This window comes from Pezoporus occidentalis, unplaced genomic scaffold (assembly GCF_034315485.1).
Source record: "Pezoporus occidentalis ecotype Australia unplaced genomic scaffold, CSIRO_AGI_Poc_V1 ctg76, whole genome shotgun sequence".
NCBI classification, from domain to species: Eukaryota; Metazoa; Chordata; class Aves; order Psittaciformes; family Psittacidae; genus Pezoporus; species Pezoporus occidentalis.
In genome coordinates this window covers 1,175,942-1,199,701 of record NW_026916115.1, presented here as the reverse complement: position 1 = coordinate 1,199,701, position 23,760 = coordinate 1,175,942, and the positions used below count along the sequence as shown (strand labels likewise).

Sequence of the window (23,760 nt, the reverse complement as noted above, 5' to 3'; positions counted from 1 at the left end):
CATGCCAGCCCCATGCCCAGTGCCTCGGGGGTTGGCACTCAAACTGCTGTCCCCGGAGCTGGACCCTCCTGTCAGAATCACCTTACTGAAGACACAGCCTCTCAACAGCCAGGGTCTGGGAGAAAAGTGGACAGGTAGCACTGGATCCTCAGCCAGGAGGAGGTGGAAGTGCTGGCTAAAGCTTCACCTTGATTTATTGCCCATCTCAAGAACCAGGTCTGCACCCTCCCTCTGGGGACAACCCCTCTTATTCTTTAACAGCACCTTGGATCAGCAGCAGCATGTGTTAATCCCCCGAGGCTGTCCAGAACCCAGATAAAGTGCTTTTCACCTCCCTGCATTGACTGGGCAAGGCAGTGCTACCAAGCATGACAGAAACTGCCTGCCCCCAGAACCTCCTATGTATGAAGATGTCAATACAGAAACAAATGCTATGTTTTACCCATAGAAATTAGCTCGGGATCTTACTTTCAGGCCAGGTTACCTGAATGTGGTTACCTGAATTCAGCAGCTCAGCTGATGCAAAAGGAGAGAGGAACTGGTGCTGAGACCCAGTCAGGCCAGGAGAGATCCAAAATAGCTCCCATAAAAGGGGGCTGTCAAGCCACAGTGTAAAGCTGTTCCCAGCGCTTTTCCCCAGGTTTGCTGAGAGAGTTTGTTTAATCAGTACACTGACAGTTCCAATAGCTCCAGATTCTTAGAAATGTACTTGGTAGCTGCAAATTTCCCAGAAACTTTGGCACCAGTTAACAAGCCCAGGGCGTTCCCAGGTGGAAATCCCTGCAGTGCAGGGTGACCCTCTGAGCCTTAGGGCTGGGCAGCTTCTCTTTTCACTTGCTGAGCTCTGAAACACCCCGAGGAGAAGCAAAGAGGCAGAGACAGCTTTGCAATGTAAACATCTCCTCTCCATCCGATAAATACATTCCGGCCATCAAGCCACTGCCTGGGAGGGCCCCGCACCGTGCGCAAGACTTTCCTGGTTTGGGTGGGAGCATGTCGCTCCCTGCCCCGGGGGAGGTTTGGTGGCAGGCCCCTGCCCTCTCCCTGTACGTGTTTACCAGCCGGCGGAGAAAAGCCGGGCGCCGCCGCCGCGGGGCCAGCGCCCTCTCCCGGGAGGCCGGCGGGGAAGAAACGTACCGTTCCCGGCTCGCAGGGCTCCCGGCAGCTTGTTTACCGCCTGCCGTCCCCACCTCCTCTCCGGGCTGTCGGGGTTTTTTTGGGAAACACGGCTCAGCCTGTGCCTTCTGCCAGCTGCGTGCTCCAGTGACCCTTATTGTCGCCAGCGTTCAACGAGACAAAAACCTCATCGGGGAGCTGTGGAAGGCACGGTGCCAACAGGTGACACCTCCCAGCAGTGGACTTAAATCAGCCTTCAAAGGGCCCCGCTCTAAACACGCAGCGAGCCGGCCAGAGACAATGAGCCGCTCCAGGGGCAAGCCCAAGCTGGCTCACGTTTTTTCTTTCTTCCTCCTATTAATTCGTGGGAACACCTTTATTCGCCTGCCCCGGCACTTCCCTCCGGCACGGTTTATATCCTGCGACAATCGCCAGGGTTGGAAAGCACCTGGTGAGCTGCGTGCGTGGGTTAGGGCTGGACTGGCCAGGCTTCTGCCTCCCAGGCAGCAATGCAAACACGAAAGGGACATCACGCAGCTGGAACAGAAGTCTCTGGTCTCTCCAGGAGAGGTCTGGGGACCAGGACTGTTGAGTCTCTCACAGTTGGCATGAGATGTGCCTGCTCTTACGTGTGCCCAGTCCATTACTACTCCAGCATCTCTTTTTCCAACCCCAGCCAGGAGCCAAGCAGCAAGGGGTCATGTGCTGTGCCTTGCTGGGGCTGCTGTCCATGTCTGTCCCTGTCCATGTGCACCCCCCATCCCTGACCTCGTATTCCCGCCGAGCTGCCCTGGGCAGCCCTGGCTGCCTTGCACCCACCCCCCCTGCCCCTACCACCCCAAAAGTGTAGCCTCATAAATTTGGGAATACCTTAAAATGCAGAAACGTCACACCATGAGGAGGACAGGATGCAATTCAGCGTCAAAAGGCAGGATACTAAACTTCCCTGTGGCTCAGGCCTTGGGGCATGTGGCTGCTGGTTTTGCTGCTGCAGTGCTAGGACTCTTTCCCAGCACCCTGGGGCCATCTCAAAGGGTGGCCAGACCCTGCAGCTGAAGAGCTTGTCAACTCTGGGATCAGATTGTGGATCTGTCCTGCAAAGCCCAGGTACCCATTTGCTTTTCAGCAGCACTAACAAAAAAAAGACCAAACAACCAAATCAAACAAACAAAAAAATCTCAAACAGAAATGACTGAATTTTCTTCTTTTTTTTTTTTTTTTTTAAATAGAGATGTCACAAGAAGGAGGAATGGTCCATTTTGTTGTGACTGGTTAGATAGCAGGAGGAAGTGTGATGCACCCAAAATGGGCCTGCTACCAGCAATGACACAGCTGGAAGGAGGGATGAGCACAGGATCATAGAATCATAGAATATTTTGGGTTGGAAGGGACCTTTAAAGGTCAGCAGGGACATCTTCAGCATCTCTCCTCTCCCCATGCCCAACAGCTAAGACATTCCTGAATTCAGATACACCATTTTCAGGCACATCTGGGAAAGCACTTTGGGCTTCAAGGGCCTGCATAAAGACATAGGCTGGATGTCCTGATGCTGCACCACCTCCATCTCTACTTACTGCTGAGCACAGTTGCCTCTGCTTGGACCCATCCCAGTGTGCCCACTGCTATTGAGACCTCAGCTCTGAAGTGGGCTCATGGGGCTAGAGATACTAAAGATGCAGCCCCTTTTACCAGCAAGGGCTGGAAAAATAAACCTAGTGCCTTATCAAGACAAGCAGGTGCTTCATTTACAAGTTGCCCAGGTAAGACTGGAACAGCAGTCACTGAGGACAGGGAGCTCACCATGGGCTGGGGAAACATGCACCAGGAAGGTGAGGGGGGACTGACCTTGTGCAAACAGCAGCAGCTGATGGGTGTCCCCTGGAGCGCTTCAGGAGGCTGACGAAACCCCCCAAGTCGGGGAGGCGGTAGCTGCTTGCCCGATAAGAGAACAAACATTGCACACTCCGTAGCAGGCTCATGGTCTCTTTGAAGATGCTGCCCGGGTCAAGGGCAGCTGAGGTCTGGTGACCCGGGGGGCTTTTGGAGGCAGAGCAGGTTACCTGGGCTGCATAGAAGGGCAATTGAAGAAATAATAAATAAAACCACGCAGAAGCATATGCAAAGAAAACAAAAAAAGCTCCCTCCCTGTGCAGCTCAGCACCCATGACATATTTAGGGAACCGGGGCCTCAACCAGGAAAGCCTTGCCCAGCCTCCTCCTCTCCCATTGCTTGCACCTCCCTCTTGACCCCTTTCTCAACCACCTTGGTGACGGTCGCTGTGCTGGATGCCCACTTTGCCACCCCTCACAGGAAACCATGGCATTGCTTCATCCTGCAGCAGTCCCCCTCCCTTGCCTCCCCCAGGAGGGCTCTTTACAGGAGGGGCATTGCGGCTGCCAGCTTCAAGCTGTTTTGGCAGCAACTCTAGCAGGCAGCACTTACCTCTTGCTGGCTGTGCCCTGCACACGTGCAGACCTTGTACAGAGGCTGAGCGTCTTCAGTGAGCAGGGTCTGCCACCGGGAAGCACGTGCTTGCCTTCAAAAGCAGCCGGGGAAGCTGGAAGATGAGAACGTCCGGGGCAGGCAGGATTTGAGACCTAGAAATTGCTTGGCTCAGTTTGCTCTGTACAAGGGTGGAGAATATCCCAGGGAGCACTCAGCACATGTCTTTCCCTGCAGTTGGAAGTCAGTCACAGTGTGCAGGGTTGTTTTTGTTGGGTTTTTCTGTCTGTTTTTATTAGTGTTGTTCACACTGCTAAATGCACTCCCGGCTAGGTCAGGGCCATGTTAGCTGGGGCTGGCAGATAATTTCATCCTAATATACTTCACAGCTCTGTAAGTGAGAGTGCAGAAATCCTCACATTGCTGCCCAAGTGGATTAAGTGGTAGGATCCAAGCCCAACATTGTAAATTATAAAACAGAACTGCAAAGTGCTGTTGTCCATATCCCTTCCTTATGACTGAACTAGGTCCCCATCCTGCCTCAACACATATTTAACCTGGACCTGTAAAGTCAACACACACGGACACTGATGTAAGGTTACACAAGTGATTTTGCCTTGGCTGGAGAAGAGGGAGGCAAACACAGAGCATGCTGCAGGGGCTGTCAGGTGTAACAGGTCAGAGCCGAGCCTTCATGGTCTGCCCCAAGCAAGGAAACTACAGACAGATGGCAATAGGCTCAAAAATGCCTCTAATTAATATAAGGAAATACCAGAGATGTCCTTGCTAAGCAAACAAGTCTACACACCCAGGGGACTGAGCATGAAAATCATACATTAAAAATAATTCTAGTATGTTCAAGAAAGGAATTCATATTTAAAGTTGAACTGTGATACCTGAAACCTCAGACAATTGCTTAAAAACTTTAAATTTTAACGTGCTATGGGCCAAAAGGTAATACACCCATTGCTAACAGTCTTTGAGGTGTCCTGAACTGTTTATATGAGGACAGGCTGAGGCTGTATGGAGAGAAACAAAACAAAACAAACAATCTTTCCCCGAAAGATCACTTTGAGCATGTAATACCTATGCTAGACAGAGAGCGGGTTTGTGCAGCAAGGTGCTTGCACCACTCCCTTGTGCTGGGGCTTTTCAGCTTGCAAGGATTTTAGACCATCAGCTGAGACCAAAAGCAGTGTCGAGGTATTCAGGGTTGCCATGGGTTGGTGGGTACCAACTGGAGCTGTGGGGGAAATAGCCCCACCATCCCTCCCGCCCCAAAAAGGACAGGTTGGCCTCCCTGGGGAGGCTGCAAGCAGCCAGTGACTGCAGGCAGTGAGGCTGACCCTGTGATCAGTCAGCCTTGGACTTTGCCATACTGGTTTATGTTAGGCAAGGATAAGAAACCCAGACCCATCCCCTCTGCCACCCCAGAAGTGTGATGCTCTGCCCTGGCAGAGGCAGCCTCAGGTCTGCCAGGGGTGGGCTGCTCCCCATGCTAGGGGATCATAGAATCATAGAATAGTTAGGGTTGGAAAGGACCTTAAGATCATCTAGTTCCAACCCCCCTGCCATGGGCAGGGACACCTCACACTAAACCATGTCACCCAAGGCTCTCTCCAACCTGGCCTTGGACACAGCCATGGATGGAGCATTCACAGCTTCCTTAGGCAACCCATTCCAGTGCCTCACCACCCCCACAGTAAATGCAGGACGCAGGTAATTTGGACTCAGACCGGGGGGAGTGAGGCCCTTCTGACGTGTCTGCTGTTGCAACCCTACCCTTATCTACATATAAATAGGGTCCAGCCACTCTGCACTCTTCTCTGAGATCTCTTCACAGGGAGCAGCTCTCCTGGTCTGTACTCGTGTGTCTACCTATTTTTAAAGCCTCTTTTTTTTTTTCCTGCAGGTTAGGCTGAGTGGAGCTCCATCCTGCCAGACCTCTTGGGGAGAGTCTCCATGGAAATTGCTCTGTACACTCCCAGAGTAACCGTGTTGGCCTGTTTCTGCTCACAACCTTGGTCCTTTCCCAGCAGAAACCAGAACAGCCCCAGTGAGGTCAGTTCAGAGCTGAACAGGCATCAGCAGAGCTGCATCAGTCTCTGTGTATGGACATCTGTTCAGTTTCCAACTGGAAAATGTACTTTTTTGACAGTTACAACCTTTTCATGAGGACTTTTGAGTCTTTCGTGTGTGTGACAGCCACACCAGCTCATCCCTAATGCTCTTTTCATCTCTCGGACTTAGCACCACAAATAGGTTTGAATTTGTGAACAGAGCAACACCTCCCCAGGGTCTCACAGAACTCCTTCTGCCTAGCACCACTAGGTCAAGCAGATGTTTTAAGGCTCATGGCTGCTCCTTCCCCATGTTAGTTTGGGGTATGGCATAGTGACCAGCTCATATCCCCAGGCTGTGACGGAAGGAAGGTGAGTGTGCATCCCCAAGGGGCTGTGCTCAGCCCCATCCTAGAGCTGTCCCTGCTCAGCAGCTGATGCAGGGCAGGCATTGCCAAGCTATCCTGCAGCAGTGCACAAGTCAGTCATCACCCTCACCTCCCAAACCCAAAACATCACCCAAAGGAGAACATCCCTTCATTGTCACCACCAGAACATGCATCTCACATGAACCCTGAGGACATGCACACCACTTAACTGCTGCTAAACCCAACAGCTTTAACCACGTGAACTAATACAATATAGCCAGTGCCTTGCAGTGTGGCAGAACATGACCTCCCCAAGTCACACGTGTGCACAGGCAGTTCAGGCATGATCTCTAACATGCCTTCGCAAGTCTGTCATGTCCCTTCTGGCTTGGTATAGCACCAGTTATGCTCTTTGCACAGAACAGCGCAGTGATGCACAAAGGAATGAGCTGACTTACTCAGGGTTAGAGAGCAAGTCGGTGCCAGTAGCCCAAGACTGACACCCTGGGGTCCCCAGCGCCAGCCCCGCAATTAATTATTGGCCCTGTAGTGATTGCGGCTGCGGAGTCCCAAGTCTGAATTGCAGAGCCGTGTTGCTGCCGAGGACAGCCTCACGTTCCTGATTTGACAGCGCCACCTGGTGACGTGTCCTCGCTTCAGGGGACGCTGCGGGTGCGCCAGGGAGGCTGCACACTGCTATGTGTGTTTTATGCCCATGCTGGGGACAGTCATAGGGACTGCAGGCACGGCGACGGAAGGGGACATGACGCTCAACATAGTGCAGCTGCGTTTTGTGAATGGCTAGAGCAAGGAAGCTCAGGGCTGAAAGGTTGGCAGAATCTGTCCTGCAGCCAACCTCTGAGGCAAGTACAGAGAGATGTCCAGTATAGGAAAGGCCGCAAAACCTCTGCTCCACACTCTCCACAGACCACAGACCCCTTCCCATTCCCACCAACAGCACAGAAGCCACAGACAAGCACACCCACCTGTCTGCTGCAAGGCACATCAAAGACGCCAGGCACGATGGTGCCCAAAACCTGACGCCACAGCATTACAAATACCCACCTGGGGAGCAGATTCCTCCTCAGGCCAGGGAAATAGGTCACTGCTGCTTCAAGAGAGACACAGTTTGTTCTTTCTTTCTCTTCTTCCCACTGGAAGGTCTTCAAGATTGGGGTCTCAGGCCCAGATCTGATAAAGCAGGATGACTAATAAGAAATCTGCAGTTGCTCTGTCTGGGGCAGACATGGGGGGGTCTCGTGAAATTTCCATCACTACCTGAGCAGATGCCCTGGTAGTAACCATACGCAGTGCTGAGGTACTACCCAGAACCCGGTTTGAAGTCAGGAAGTGGAGATAGGGGAAGGGTTTAATTCCAGGACTAAGTGCATTGGCAGTGCTGGAGATTACAAAAGCAGTATTTCCCTGAAGGGCAACAAAGAGGGAGGTGCAGAGAGCTCTGTGGTCGTCGAGAGTCCTCTGAGAGTCCTCAATAATCACACTGAGAACTCACTAGGTAAGCGTGGAATTCTAGAACGCATCCCTGGGACATGACATCATGATGGCCACTGGTGAGTTACCTTTGCTGAAGGCTTCAGCCTCTCTAAGCATGCCCCAAAGGGAACAGCAGGGAAAAAGCAGTGTTAGCCTTCCAAGTGTGTGTTCTCCCTGTGACACATCTGTGCCTTCACTTAAGTGGACATTTTCAAGGACACCCACCCATCAGTAGGCTGATTCCAGCCCACCCCTCCTTTGCACCCAGATCTTTCAGACTTGAGTAAAACTTCACAGGATAGCAGGAGGTGTTGGGTGGTACTGACACACTGCCTTGATGTCCTGGGTGGAGGGGGTGGCTGTCTGCAGCGGTTGTCACTCTACCCAGAGGCACAACCTGGTCCCGGCCTGATTGCCTGCTAATTTGGGGTGATTTGCTACAAAAACCTGAACAGGAGGACTCGGGGCACCAAGGCAGTGGGGATGAAACAGCAGCACCAAGCACAGTTTCTCTGCATGGTGGCAGTTATGCCTGGTGTCTGGGTAAAGTGGAGGAGTAGAGTTTGTCACCTCCCACCGCAGCAACCCCTTTCTCCTGTCCTACAGATGCTACTGCATTTGTCCCCATCCATGAATCATGAACCTTTGCTATTCAGTAAGCTGCTGTTTGAACTTTTCAGCTCCTGCATGCAGCTGAACCCAGTGTTTTCCAAAACCCTGTGTCCATGTCCGTCCCCCCGTCTGTCCCCCCCCGCCCCGAGCAGATGGATGCACTAAGAACCAATTTTCAAGGACTGTCCCAGGTCCAAATCCTCCTCTGTGTGCACACGACAAGCCCATACTGTACATTCCCTAGAGCTGTCCCTGTCAAAACTCATCCTTGGGTTCATATTTATATCACACTTGGCAATACAAAGCCCAGGTAACTTTCTCTTCTCCCACTTGTAGCAACCATCGCCTCCATGGACATGAGGCTTCTGCTGAGAGATGATGTTTTTGTCGACTTTTTCAACACATTTCTGAACCTTCCTGTAAGTACACTCTGCACCATGAAGCCCTTTTGAGCTCTTCTCATGTGAACTTCCAGCTTCTGTGGTGGTAAAGGCCCCAGGAAAATTGTGAATACACCACATTCAGGCTGGAAAATGAGGGAAACCTAAGCACCTCAGCTTGGAGATAGAGGTCTGAAAGGGAAGGTCATGCCCTTCCCTGTAGTAAGAACTAAACTAGAACAGCTGGGCTATGGGCTCCCATGCCACCCTCCATCTCTTTCAGATCTCCTCTTTCCTTTCAATGCAGGTTTTTGGCCAGACACCCATTTACATCAGCAGTACAGGCCAGTGGAACCTCTGGCCAGAGCTGCCAAGCCATCTGGTGAGAAAATGCCTCTTTGTGAGGAGGGAAGAAGGAGGAAGGACAGAGAACACGGGAAGGAAAAAGCTGTCCTCTCATTACAAAGGCCACTCTCTGGCTCTCCTGTTCATGCAGTGGGGGATTATTTCAGACGCAGGCATCAGTTTGCCTTTAAGCTTTGGGAGAAGCACAAGCCATTTAAAATCCTGGTGCAGCTTATGGGGTCTATAAAGCCCTCCATAAACACTGATAGTTGGAGTTGAGAGCATATGTGGTGGCAGAGGACAACACAAGCATCATCCCTTTGCACCCTATATCCCTCCTGAATTCATCAGGAGTGAAGTCCCGTTGATGCTCAGACTGGCTCAGCTCTCTCCATGGACGTCCCACTTCCCCACAGCCATAAGCATCATTTGCAGTGCTCAGATCCCGTAGCAAAAGGGAACCTGCTCCTCTTGGTGCTGCTGGGAAGCTGCCGTGCCTTCTTGTCTGGGCTCTGGGAAGGTAGGCAGGCTGCACGCAGCCCCAGGTCTCCCTGGTCTGCAGGCAGAGCTCATGGAGATGAGGGCAGGGACTATAGCTTGAGTATCCCCATTCTTTCTCAGCAGGGGGATGGCTTGCATCACTCAACATCTAACAACAGGGCACCTTCCCCTGCCTCCTTCTGCCATAGCAGCAGCCCTTTACTTACCGTAATCCCCAGGCAAGAGACAGCTCCTTGCTCACAGCCTAATCCTCTCCTTGGGTGTGGGGATTGCAATGCAGAATCCCAGCCCCCCGGCTTTACTGGCTTGGCTGGAAAAGCACCGGCTGCCTCACTTCTGCAAATCCAGCCTTTGCCTCCACCTCGTCCTCTGCCAGAAGCTTCTGGGTTTCGTTCGGTCGGGGGAAGCAGGTGAGTCATTGCAGCAGAGGAAAATGGGATTGGCTTCACCACAGCTGGGCTTCCTCTCACTGGGGCTGTCACCACCTGGTGCCTGCCCAGCGGGTCCTGCCTCTGCTCTGGGTTAAAAAGCCATTGCAGGGCCCAGGATTTCCACAAGATGAATGGGGCTTTACCCTGCGCCCTTCCTTTGTGAAGTTGAGCTGAGATAACTGCTTAGCAGGGTTTACCGTGCTGTTCATGGGTGGAGGAGGGCTGGAGAGCATGGGCATGGGAAACTGAGGTGCTGACATTTCAGGTTTGCTGCTGTGGGGCTGCCCAGGGCTCTCACACTGTGTTACAATACGCTTCTTGTCTGATGCATGCTGCACTGCGAAAACAGGCCTATGCCATGGTTTGCCTTACCAGTAGCAAGTCGGATTGTGCTCAGTTTACCCCTAAAATGAGCCAACTACTTTGCCAGCTTACATGTCAACACAAGAGAAGGCCACTGGAAAGCAAGCTGTGGCAGCAGGTATGCAGATTTTCATTTGAAAAAAATAACAAGTAAGTCAATGAAGCTTGCTCCTGTGCTGTTTCTGGGTGCATTGCTGCTTCTCCTCCAGTTGGGTAGAACATCAAGCTGAAGAAAGTTGAGAGCAAGCCCCAAACTCAAGCAAAAAAGATGGATGTTTGCAAGGGGAAGAGGCATGATAGCTGGGCAGACTATCAAAGACATAAGCAGGTTGCCCTTGCAAACATCACACATGTGCCCCACAACCTGTCTGAAACTCACATTTCAGTGCGATTTGCTGGTATCGTCCCTCACAGCACTGCTGCCCTACAGCAGCCTCTGTCAGGGAGGCCCTCTGGGGGGTGCTGATGAGACCTGGAGGGCTTTCTTGGACACTGCTGCTTTCTTTGCATGCAACCCCTGATGCTGTGCTCTGCACTGTCTCTGACAGCAAAACTGCTGAACTGGCAAAGCGCTGACTGGTGGCTACTGGAAAAGTGCATCAGTGGGAGCCAGGCCATGTGGCACTTTCGGGCCTTCATCCGAGGAATGGCAGGTGGGTACAGGATGCTCCACAGCCCCTCGTCACCCACCTGTTGGCAAGCTGCCCAGTGGGACACAGGCACAGAGCTGGGGGCAGTGGGTAAGGACCAGTGGGACAGGGAACACTGCAAACCCAAGTAAAGCTGTTGAAGATGTGCCAGCAACAGAGCTCCAGCATGGGCTGTGTATACTACGGAAATATAACCATGGTGCTTCTCTACACTGTTCCCTTGTGCCATCCAGGCAATCTTTCCTTCTTTCTTTTTCTAAAAGACACAAGCTGCTTCGCTCATCAGTGGAGCTTTCAGGGACTCCCTCCAAATCCTGTCCCTTATCTGATCCATAGGCGAAGAACTGACCAACTTCTGGCTCACCACTGAAAGGCTCCTGGGGATGGATGAGTCAGATGAAAGGCAGAGGGATCTCTATCTGTCCTTGCTCCACAGGCTGAAAGCCACTCACCTGCGTGAAGGCTCCAGTGTCATCACTCTCTGCAGGACCATCACTGGTATGAAGCATGGAAGCTGGGGATGAGCAGTGCCCTGCCAGAGAGGTGACCTTTCCTGGATGCTCCCATGGAGACGGGATACCATCACCAGTTTTCTTTGGCTGGAGAGCGGTCTGAATGGAGCCATCTCCCCATCATAATCACCTGTATCTATTTCAGGACCACTGCTGAAAGCCAGGCACATTCAGTCCATCAGCACCAGGAGAGAGATCCTAAGCAAGATGCAGGAACAGGCCCTTTTTACAATTCAGAGTTACTGGCTCCCTAAATTCTTCATCCACTGCAAGATGGGCATGAAGGAAGAGAAATTGTGCTGGCCTTTGCTGCAGGAATATCAGGAGCGTTTATTATGGGCCAAATCAGAGGAGCCCTCAGGCTTTTCAGAAAATCTCTTCACGATGCATATTAAAAGGAGGCAGGGTTTGTCAGGGCCCTACTGCAGCAAGAAGGCCAAAGTGGAGATCTGGGCTCTAGTCAGGGAAGTAAGAGACATCCAAGAAATGAAGATGCCCAGTTTTCAGGTGCAACCAGAAAGGCAACCAGGACCAGCTGGGAGCACAAAGGAATATACTCTGGATAAGAATGCTTTGGAATCAATTCCACAGCAGTCAGAGCACCCTGCAGACCCTGCCTTTGGAGGCAAAGGAGGAGCAACCTGTCACGAACGACCCAGACCTAACGGAGAGCAGGTTCATCACCTGAAAGACCTCTCTAAAGAGAAAGTCCTCTCTAACCTGTGTTCCTCTGCACCCGTTGCCCAGCTGCCATCCCTGGAAAAGCCAGTGAAGACCTTGGGTCTTCTTCCTTGGGCCCTTAGCGCTGAGACCTGTGCAGGACGGCCCTTCAGGGATTTCTTGAAATGCCAGGACCGGCCCATGGAGACTCTTCTCCTGGACCTGTGGCATGACCTGGAGGAATTTCTGTCTGCGGTGCTGGACCCCAGCAGAGAAAATAGTTTCTTCCTGCGTCATTTGACTGGGGAGAAGATATGCAAGACCTACCTGGAGGAGGGCACCATTCAGCAGCTTCCCTTGGAAACCAGGACCCTCAGGAAGTTGCGGAACCATCTGATGTCTGGAGAATTCTCCCCCTGGATATTCAGAGCCCAGGAGGAGATTTGCAAGGTACAGAGAAGTGCTGGCAGTGGTCAGGCTGGAAGGGAGAGCTGGCATTGGCACCCCTGGGCTGGTGTGAGGGCTCTGGGCATTCATTAGAATAGAAGTATTTGAGAAAAAAAAAAGATTAGGAAAGGAAAAAACTTACAGACACAAGCCACCTTGCACTAGAACCAGTGAGCAGGATGCACGAGGTCAGTGGAAAGGAGCATCCTCACTGGCTTGCTGGGCAGTAGAGCAGAGATGAGCAAGTCATTTAGCAGATGGTGACCTTAGCTGTTAGATGCATACACTAAGGGCCAGGGGGATGGCAGGGCAGAGGCCGTACTTTCACATCTGAGTTAGTGGTTCCAGCACAACACAAGTAAAACACATTTAAAACCCAAGCCCTTCTGGGCAGCCTCTGAGCAGCCCAATGGACTCCTCTGGATGTACAGCTCCTGGCTGAGCTGTCCTGGGCACCTAAGTGAGGTGTAGCCTGCCCACAGCATCACCACTGCAACTCAGGGTACAGTAGGCAATTGCTGCTGCAGCACTGACTGAGGATAGCTCACCTTTGCTTCTCTGCAGGTGCTCTACGGCTTCTACGAGGAATTTCTGGCTGATGATGACAGAACGTTCCTTCAGTTTATGGTAAAGGCGATGCAGAGGGGACATGGGCACCCTCACGGGGTGAGCAGGCACCAGTGGGGAGATGAAAAGTGGGAGAGAGAGAAGGAGGAGAAGCCAAGAATTACCTGCAGTGGTCTAGCACCCCCAGTGTCTCTAGCCGATGCTGTTGCAGGGTGATACAGCAAAACCTGCCTTGCGCAGGCTGCCTGGAGCAGTGATTCTTAGCTCTTCCACCACAGCATCCCGTAAGTCAACAGCACTTCAGGCACACCCTGGAAGAGCTCCCCTGAGATGGACCATGACCTGGCCCAAATGCAGGGAGAAACTTAAATGCAGTCTTTCAGGATAGGCAGAGGTGAGACCAGCAGCAGGCAATGTACTCGGATCCTCACTTCTGGGAATTAACTCTTCCCTTTTCTCTTTGCCCGCAGCAAATACTACTATTAATGTGACTCATGCAAACACACATGTGTATGCCCCTGTCCACACACCAGCACCTGGCCAACAGGCTGGGGGAAGAGGTCATGCAGCCTGTTAGCCTATGATTCAACTACACTCAAGTTTTCCACGAATTTTTTTCCACTGTGTAAAGGGATGATTTAAGAAAGCAGTCACACAAGCACTCATCTTCGTGGACTGTTACCCCTCCTGGCAATGGAAATCCCACTAATACCTCATGTTTATTAACAGCCTAAATACCAGCCTTACACCCATAAGCCTCCTTGCAGACAGAAACCCCCAAGCATCCCACCTGCTTGGGTCCCCGCATAAACCCACACAGGCAATCTCGCTCACTGCAGACAGTGTTCTTCAAACTATTAGACCTTTCACCAAACTGCAACATAAAATCAGCAGATGATCCTGGAAATGGTAAGGAGAGGCTGTCAGGGCTAGTGCCCCCAAAGACCTGGCTCACAGCAATGCTAGTGTCCCAGTCAACGAAAGCTGAGCATTTTGGAAGTCAGCTGGCAGCTGCTGACCCTGATTCATTAAATGCTCTTGGTTGTAAGTTAATCAGCTGTCCAGGTTTTTAAGCAGCTCTTGTCAAGGAAATCACTGCTCAGAGCACAGGGCTGGTCTGGGAGTGCAATTAGCACTTCAGCAGGTGTCAAGGCCATGCTCTCTGCAGGCACTATTCCCTAAGCCATACTCCTCCTGGGTGTCACCACAGTGATGTCAGGGATACTGCTCAGGGGTTTAGCAAGGTTATTATTGGTGCTTGCTCTCAGCTGCATGTATCTTGGTCAAAAACCAGCCACTTTGACCTTGCTGCTTGGCGAGTCATGCAAACTCCTTACCAGTGGGGAGGGCCAAAACCTGCAGGAGGGTCTCAGTGGTGGGCAGTGGAGGCACTTGCATGGCACTGGCCAGAGCCAGACACAGCAGCCAAACAAAAAGGCAGATGAGGTTATGTCTGCCCAGGGTTCTTTTCAGCCCTCCTTGGTGGACACTGATCTCTTCAAGAAAGCTGCTGCCTTGACTGTCAAGCTGTTGTCTGGACTACCTGGAGGACCTACTGCATGTCCCCAGTATGACCCAGCTGCAGGCCAGCACAGATACGGTTAAGATCTGTGCTGAGCTTTAAACTCCTGAGAGTTTAAATTCCTGAGAGTTTAAAGCTAGAGCAGAGATCTAACTTGGGTAGCTTTGCACTCTAAAGCACAGTAAACCATGCAGCTAGCCCATGAGGCACAGTGCAGGAGCAGCTCCTCAGGTGGGGTATGTCTTCTGTGCAATCAGCCTCTTCTCTTCTCCCTGTAGTCTCTGCAGAGCAATGTCCCGATGCCCGAGATGCAAGACCATACTGTTGGGAAAGAAGAACGTTTCCTCCTGTCCCAGCGGATAAACCAGTCCTTGAAACTGAGCCAGGCCTTGCATGGCACAAGGAATTTGGAAGGTCTCTCCTCCAAGCACTGGCAATTAATTGCCACTCGGGACCTCCAGAATGGGGGCTCCATCCAGGCAGAGGTGGAACCTCTCCTGTGCAATACCAGTAAGAGGGGGCTCTGAATTTCTGCTGTGGCTCATGTTGACTTGAACTGATAAAGCATACTTTGTGCACCCGTGGTGACCAATGTCTGTAACACACAGATGCATTACTGTATTGCTGACTGGGCATGGACATCATGGAGCAGGTTGGGAGAGTATATAGGAGCTGTCAGCTGTAATCCAAGCTTTGGCAGTGACCTATGGGCCAAATTCACTCCTGGCAGTACCAGAGGTACCAAATACTACATCCCTACTCTAGCCTGTGTCACCAGATCAAATGAAATCTGCAGCAAAGCAACTGAAATCCAAAGCCACTGACAGCCATTGTCACACCCCATTTCCACATCTTTACACTCTCCTGTGGTCATGCTGGTGGGACACCTCAGTTTTGTCTTCTCAAATTATCTTTTGAGAATGACATCAAGTTTCTAGGCACCTATCAGTGCACTGAGAGTGAAAGCAGTCACCCGTAGCAACCCTCAGTTAGTTTGTGGGGCCTCAGTCATACCTGAGAAATGCAGTTTCACAGACAGATCATAGGAACAAGACACATATGGGGAAAGAAAAGGTGAATAATGATCACAATACATAACTAAAAACAAGTTCTGAAGGGCTGTTAAAGCCAGAAGGAATGATTCCCCTTTCTCTATCTGATGCAGACTCCCAGAAGATGATGTCAAATAAGCTGGCTGTTCAGAAACCTTCACTGACTTTGGATAGCCTAAGCAAGGAAAATGAGCTTTGAAGTCTCAAAAGCCCATCAGTTGTTCACTCCAATCTTGAGCAGGCTGGTAGCAGGATGGGCTCCAAGCATTATGCCCTTGCAGGTGCTCCAGCATACCCTTAGGGGACTGGACTAGCAGGGGTCTTCCCTGTTTGTATCCCGTCATCTAGTAGAACATCTCCAGAAGGAGAGGCCTAGCCACCCTTGAAAGGCATGTGTTTTGGGGTGTTAATCCAGCCAGGGAAAGTGTGAAGGCTTCTCTGAAGCAGATGCTGAGGAGGTCAAAACATGCAAGGTGAAGAGTTCCCACAACACCCAGTGTCTCCTGCACTGGGTTCACCATGCAGACAACAGCATGGTGGCTCAGGGGTCCTTTGCCCTGTGGCCAGTTGTGAGCAGGCTCTGGCTGTGATTTGAGGAAGCGGCCAATCCTGTTCTGTCCACACAGCTGTTGAACACAAGAGCAAAAAGGACTCTTCCAGTGAGAAAAAACAAATCAAACATAATGAAGTCTGCTTCTGCTCTAGTAGATAACCCACCTAGAAGATTCAGGTCTGGCACCTTGCAGCACAGGGCTTTGCTGGTTTTTGCTACTTCCACTCTTTCAGGAAGCAGATTTTCCCCAGTGCTTTCTTGTAGTGTCACTGCTCCCTTGCTTCCTCATTGGGCCTTCTCAGATGTAGGCACAAGTGGCCCATGGGTCTGAACTGTAGTTATCAAGGAAAGAAGAAAACTATTTTAACAACCCCCCACACACAATATAGATCAGATTTATTTCTCACATCTTCTGCCTGCCTCATGCAATTCATCCTCAATCACACTCTGGCATGCCACCTGTACTACAGATGGGCAGCTCTCAGATTCCCAGAAAAATCATTCAGAATCATTCTGTGACCACAACTTAAATCTCCATACTCACTGACCACATGAATGTCCACATGGCTCATGTTTCACCTCCTGGGAATACTCCAGGCATGAGTCCTTGCAGTTCCACACAGGGATATAAATGGTAACCAGGACACAAATCCCAAGTAAGAGCAGCTATTATTGTTACTTGTGGAAGTCAGTCTCAGGAGCCACGCTTAAAGCAAATATTTAACCCAATCCACTGAACTTCAAAGAAGGTCTTTCTAACCTCATAAATGACCTGAAATCCCAGTCCACTCTGAGCTCTGGTTTTCCAAAGCTCTGATGAATCTTTTCAATGTTGCCATCCTCTGGCTTTGCATCTGTCGATAATCTCCTGATATACCAGCTGCAACAGGTGAAGGTTTTCCACTCCAGAACACCCCCTTCCTGGCCAAATGCATGAAGCCCTCTGCCATTCAGAGGCAAACTGTTGTTTATTCTCAGTGAGAGAAGAGCAGAGGCTCCTTCTCCCACTAGTTCTTCCACGTGCCCCCTCCTTACCTTCCTCCCTCCCCTGGTCTCTCTGGGGCTGCTCAGTTCACTTGCAGATTCTGAGGTGCCCATCACAGTCCCAAAGTCCTGCCTTCTGCTTGACTCCCTAAAGCCTCAGCCTCCTCTTCAGGCTGAGACCAGTTCCTTTGGATATATGGCAAGCAAAGCTGTTTGACAGGTGCACCTATAGCAGAAAAGAATCAGCTTGTCAAAAGAATTCCCTCTCTGGATTCCCAGTGGCTCAGTGGATGATGACCTTTAAAGTCTTTCCAAACCTAAACAATTCTATGGGTAAGGCAGACAAGGGAGGCTGTGCTCTACTGGTACCTTTGCTGGCCCGTCTGTTTACAGATCCCACACACCACTTATCCACATATTTCTAGCTCTTCTTCAGATGTGTCTTTCTTGTGGGAAAAGCAAGCACAGAGGTCCTGGGTATTTTCCAGGTCACTGGTGGCACAGAGATCACATCTCCTGGTGATTCCTCCTCTAGAGGCACTTAATGAAAATACTGCACAAGCCTGACCACTTGCAGTTCTTCAAGCAGTTCCTTGAGGAGCACAACACAGATAAGCTACTGCATTTCTGGATGGCTGTAGAGAAGCTAGCCAGAGACCAACCCAGAGATGAAGAGCTTCAATATTAACAGCATTGTCAGAAATTACTTTCATGCTGAAACCCCAGCTGATAGGCGCCCTCCCATCCCATACTTTACCCCTTTCATCATAAAATCCTCCTTCCTGAGCTAGATGCTAGTTGCAGATTTTATATCCTCTTGCAGGGACTTGCCAATTCCCCTTTCCCATCCAGTGGAGCGTTTATTTGCTGAGGCCTTCCACTGCCACTTACAGTTCTAGAAAGGTGGCTTATTTGTCGTCAGGATCTATAGATCAACACCTGCAACATGCAATTCCTGTGGCGGCAGCATTAGCTCTTCCCTATCTTATCTCCTTTGGATGCTCTTGGAGTCACAGCTTCACTCCCAAAGTATGCAATTAGCACAGTACAGAAAAGAAAAAGAATGAAAACCCAAGTCAGCAAACAGCAGACAGGGCAGGTAATGGTGGGAGAGGGTGAGGGTAGAAAGAGATATCACAGTGGCTCGTGGGTGGCAGTCAGGGGAAGGCAGTGACCACACTTCTCTTCCAGAAGAGGAGCTGAACTGCCACACTTCTACCACCAAAGAAATAAATGAGGCTGAAGCAGTCAGCCCCCACACGTTGATGACAGCACAGATCTTTGTCCAGAAAACAATGGTAAAACAATGGTGAGCACCCAGGTCAAGCTGGTTCCTTAAGCCCAGTGGTTATACAAACACATCCTTCCCAACCGTCCATCCCACCCCAAGGTGACAGACAGCAACTGCTGCAAACATATTTCCCAATGAACTGTCAGCTGATCCATCAAAATCGCAGCCAGGCCCTCACCCCAGCAAAACTGCTGCTGAAGCTGCTGATAAATTTACCTGAGCAAGGCCAGCAAGGCTTGTTCTATGGGGACAAAATCACTGTTTGGCTTCCAGGATGCTGGTCTGGAGGAGGCAACATGCTGCAGATAGGCAGGACAGACACTCCCAAGCCTGCTATGTGCAAGAACAGAGCCCATGGAGGAGATTTACCATTTCCCCCCCACCATGTTCTATTCTCCAACCTTCTCCAAGCATAGGAGTCCAGTGGGACCCCAACTTCAGAGCTACCCCCTTGTCAGCTGCTCCCTCAACTTAGCCGCCATCCCACGAAAGTTCTGCCCTCATCATGCATCTGGCTGCCAGCAACATACAGTCAGAAAAGGAAGTTACTTTTCTCAAAAGGAAAGTCACCATCATCAGCAAACTCTTCTTGAACTCTGACATTCTGCCCAAATTGTGGGTAAGATCCTGGGACCCACCCAGGAAAGCTGGAGGCTGCTGTCTGCTCATTGCTCAAGACCATTGCATCACAGCTGTGAGTGACTGTAGGGAAAGGGGAACCAGGCAGAGGTCTGGATCTGCTCCAGCAAAGCATGCTGTGAATCTTCAGAGCATGCTCTGAATCTTGGGACCTCCACTTGGGCTCCACAGGATGGGAAGCAATCCATCACCATACCCACACTAGCGCTTGACCCAGGTAGACTGAGAACAAGCATGTGGACAAGGAGATGGTAAAATCTCCTACCTGCCAGAGAAATGCCAGAGCTGAAGCACCAGGATGGGTGCTGCATGCCACCAATTCAGTCCTCTCATTCTCCAGAGAAAAAGGTCACCATCATCCCCTCCCCACTGCAGCCACCTTTTCCCCTTGCCATAGCCATATCTTTCCCTTTGGAAAGCACAGCACAGTGCTTTCCACAGAAATCCAGGGGGGATCCTGCCCTTTTATCTGGGACAGTCAGCTAGGATGTAACTAGTCTCTCTCCTTGGAGACTGCTGAAATGACAAGTGGGGTCAGGGAGAGAAACATACTTCTAGGGCCCATCAGAGGTGCCACAAACTCCTTTGGTCAAGCAGGGTCTCTTCTGTGGCCAGGTAAACATCTCTGAAGAAGAGAGATTTTGTCTGGAATTTACCTTCCAAGGAGCTACCAAACTCTGTCATCTACCACAGAACTAAGGTCATCATCTTCCCTGTCCTGATACACTCCTGGAGAAGGTAGACACCATCCCCTCTCTCCCAGAGTGCGGTTGGTTCTGTGGATGCCAGCCTTTTTCTCCAGTCACCTGTTTCTCTGACATGGTGAAATGCAGATGAGACACTCCCCAGGAGCTTAGCTGCAGATGTCTGCTTGGATTTGCTGTCTTCAGGGTTTCTCATACAGGCTCTGCACATGAAAGGTGATGAGGAGCTTTCAAGTCTCCAAGAAGGACAGGGTGCAAATCTCTTTGCTTAGGACAAGAACCTCCTCCAAATCATGGTATCTACAGTCCAAGTAACCTAAGCACCTGTCTCCCTGCTCCACACTTGTCCTTAGGCTTGTTCTTCTAATGCAGAAATGTCCAGATCTGGGTTTTTGGTGTCCCACAGGGTGCACCTTAAAAGAGCCGAAGTTTTTCCGTCACACAGCCATGAGGATGCGTGTGGTGCAAACCGACTGGAAAATGAAGCATCTTTGAAATAAATCCTTTCCAGCAGATTCAGTCAAAATTTCCCAGTGGGTTTTTAGAAATTTCTTTCAGGAATAGGGAAGTGGGTGCAGAGACTTCATGAGCAAAAAACTGTTGCATAACTCTTGTCTGCACTGATAAACAGTTAAAAAATATTCTCACACACCTCCTAAAATAGAAATAAAGCAACTAATCTTCTGGGTTGCAAGTCAAATGAGAGTAAGAAAAGGAGAACTATACAGCCACACACCAGGCTCAGTGGTGTTACACGGGGAATGCTCTGAGCACCCTCAATGGAAAATAAGCTTCATCAGGATTTGAGGTGACACTCACTGGGAAAGATACTTTTCCTTCCTCATCCACTTGTTTAGTTTCAGTACACTGAGTAACTCTAAACTGAAAAACACAAAGAAAGTGGTGCTAAGCGCTGTCAGTCTGCCTGACAACCCAGCTCCTTGACTGAATATTCATTTGGAAATTGTCTAATTGATTTTTGATTAAAGGGGAAACCAAAATAGGCACATACTAATTTTGCTTTGACGGTCGAGTGGGTGTTATCAAGCTGTTGTTCAGCTCCCTGTCATTTATTGCTGTCAAGTTCTGGTTAAAAATCAGGTTTATACAATTTTGATACCTACAGGCAGGTGCTTGAGCTGCTGCTCCACAGCCAAGCTGGGGTAAAACCCCTGTGCTTGCATTCTCCAAGACTGCCAAGCCACATCAATTAACTTAACCCCAAAACCTTACGTATCTCCACTGGATAATAAGCAGTGTTCAGCTTGAGTCTCCACTTTACAGAGCCTCACTGCAATTCTAGGTCCTTCTCAAACACAGTTGTTTTAATTGCCCCCAGAAAAAGCAAGCAAAACTTAACCTATCACAGATCTATTTTCAGCTAGCAGTAAACCAGAAGTAATACGTTACACAGGAGATGTGTTATCTGGTAAAAAGACACACGTTTGCCAAGGTTTTCAGGAAACCAGTGGGGAGCTGGTTTCCATCCCCACTGCTGCCTGAGCAATGCAGCCCATATTTAGCTCACAGAGCCCCACTAAGATACTGCTCTGGAGAGACGGCCATGGATGTGTAAAAAAGACTGAATTTCCTCACATGGACATTAATCCTGCAATGACTGTCCCTGGGATAATTTTCCCCGAGCCACAGCTTCTTGCAGCGCCTCTCAGGAACAAATAACCAGAGCCAGGCAGATAAAATCACTCAGCTCGAGTGATGTGTCTTGGGAATACATGTGTGATCTCTCAGACCCGTCTCATTTCCCCTGTCCTAGCCTGCATGGCTGGCATATTCAGCCTGGTGGAGTAGGAAGGGTAGACACCATCGGGCAGATCTGTACCTGTAGGATGCAGCACAGGCTGCCTCCTGCTCTTGCATCACCTGTCAGCCCACAGGCAGCCCTGACTGCAGTACCCTGTCAGAGAAGCAAACCAAATCAGCATGCAACCCCAAAATAGCTGCAGGTTCTGAATGCAATAATGCAAGTGGTACCTTTTGCTTGGAACGCCTTTCTGCACCTTATCACAGTTTCACCAATGACCTTTATCTGTGAGTCTTGCTTTTCCGACCTTTAGATAAAAAGCTTGCTTTTCAGCTGAGAAATATGGTTGTGCTGTCTCTTAAAGGCACCAAAATTGTTAGGGAAAATACCTATAACTCCAAGAAAACCTCTTATCGTCCACGCCTTGCTTTTTGCCGATTTTGAGGATTACTGCTTTGTGCAGATGCAGTGTGTGCACACTGGGAAGGTGGCAGACTTAAATCCATCTATATCACCAGGCGTCACTGTGGTGCTGTCTGTGCCTTTACGCAGAGCGGAGGGGCCGGTCCTGCTGAGGTTGGGAATACTACCTGCACCCCACTTCACGAGCAAGAGCATGGAGCTCCTCTTGGGAGAAGCTGCCCACACTGGCACAAAGCTGGGAGCATGTCTGTGTGTGGGAGCAGCTGTGCAAACGTGTGTCCCCATTTTTCCAAGTGCCATTTCCTTGCAAGCCCCTCATCTGCCACCCAGGACCCCCCAACACTGCAACAGAGCCAGGGTGGGGCATATCACCCCTGCCCTGCAGCCCCCAAATTGCTCCACAGTCAAGATTTGGGTAATCCAAGTGCTTGCTCAGCCACCCTTCTTTAACCTTTGTATAAGCCCCATAGGAGTCAAAGAAGCATCCTGGTGTCCTCCCTCATTTGCTGTCAGAGCGCTTGCCACACAGTACTGCTTCATCTCCCTCACCAGGCAATCATGCCATCATTGTCTTATCATTCACACAAGGCATCCAGATCCTGCTGCCACAACCCCAGATGACAATGGAACAACAGAAGGAGCAAAAAAGTGCTGAAAGGAGTGTTCCTGCTCTCAAGTGGAGCTCCAGCTGCCCAGGACCAGAGCTGGGGTTTAGGGCTTCCTGCACTGGTCCATGATAGGAAGTTTGTATATGTTGTTTTCCCCAGATTCAGATTAAAGTCTTGAGAAAAGGCTCTACCTTCAGAGCAGGTAGGCGGTCACAGAAGCAGTCTACCTCCCCCAGATCACACCAGCATAAGCATCTGGAGCAGCTGAGCCACGACACCCCTTAAAACCTAAAGGCCAACTGGGTGGGTCTCTGCAGTATGCTGGTCACCCCCACCATGTCCAGTAACACTCACAGAAAATGTCCAGTTCCTGCACCTCTCCATACCCTGAGCAACTTCCCAGGAGCACACAGCCATGCTGCTCACCTCTGATCACCTGCACCCTGCCTCCATCAGCAGTTGCACCATGGCCACTCATGCAACATCTCTCCCTTCCCTGCAGACATCAGGGGAAGGACAGAACTCCCAACATAATGTGCACACTGAGCAGGACAGGGGCATGCTCCAAGAAAGCTCTGCACAGCCCAATCACACTGCATAGTTTGCACTTAATCAGCAGTAAGACCTAAAAATATTCACAGCATCCTCCAGCTTGCCTGGTAACAGCATAGCAGCTTGCACCTCTGGAACTACACCAGGAACATGCCACAGCGTGTATTTCCACCTGATCTGATACCCTTATCCACACAATAGTCTCCTTCCTTACATGTACCTGTAAAAGACTGCATTGCACATAGCTGGGACCCCCCAACAGTGTAAACAAATTACACGTAGCCCAAGCACACCAGCGCCTTTGAGGTCTTTCCCAATCTGGAAGGTGCTTACAGCCAGAAAGCAGTCACAATAAATACTTTGCCTAAGAAAGAGGCTCCTCAAACATCACCCACCCCTAGAAGTTGCTCCAGCCCTGCTATGCAGAGAGCCACGCTTCCCACAAAACACCGAGACTGCTGTGATCTGGATGGCTCACAACCTCATCTCAGCTCTTCACTCTTAAATACCTCCTGTGGGTGGCAATGCTAAGAGAGCCCACCTGGCTTACTACTCATCTGTCCCTGAGCGGTGAGATGGTGCCTGCCTTGCCACAGCCTTTCTGATTTTCCAATCAAAATCAGCTCATGCCTGACTCAAGGCCTCAGAATGTTTTTTTAACAGCTAGTATGTTTACAAAGCACTAACCAAATCATACCATATTCATTTTCCCCAGGTGAAA

General features: G+C 50.5%; 2 protein-coding genes across 2 annotated transcripts; both read left to right on the top strand.

Annotated features, from left to right (window-relative positions):
• The first annotated feature begins 74 nt into the window (after positions 1–74).
• LOC134155294 (uncharacterized) lies at positions 75–2,514 on the top strand. The gene is made up of 2 exons (XM_062602337.1): positions 75–1,584; positions 2,348–2,514. Exons 1-2 carry the CDS (start codon positions 994–996, stop codon positions 2,390–2,392), a joined length of 636 nt encoding a protein of 211 aa, XP_062458321.1. The 5' UTR covers positions 75–993; the 3' UTR covers positions 2,393–2,514.
• Positions 2,515–8,419: 5,905 nt separating this feature from the next.
• On the top strand, positions 8,420–22,616 carry RGSL1 (regulator of G protein signaling like 1; the record flags this gene model as incomplete). Its single annotated transcript, XM_062602199.1, is given in 17 exon segments — positions 8,420–8,512; positions 8,781–8,855; positions 9,600–9,729; positions 10,662–10,766; positions 11,100–11,261; positions 11,421–12,385; positions 12,947–13,009; positions 14,750–14,981; positions 15,604–15,715; positions 15,939–16,092; positions 17,596–17,711; positions 17,713–17,786; positions 18,249–18,369; positions 18,844–18,970; positions 19,606–19,622; positions 19,624–19,728; positions 22,409–22,616. Coding segments are annotated over 17 exon segments (2,859 nt in total), but the record flags the coding sequence as incomplete, so codon positions are not given.
• Positions 22,617–23,760: the final 1,144 nt, after the last annotated feature.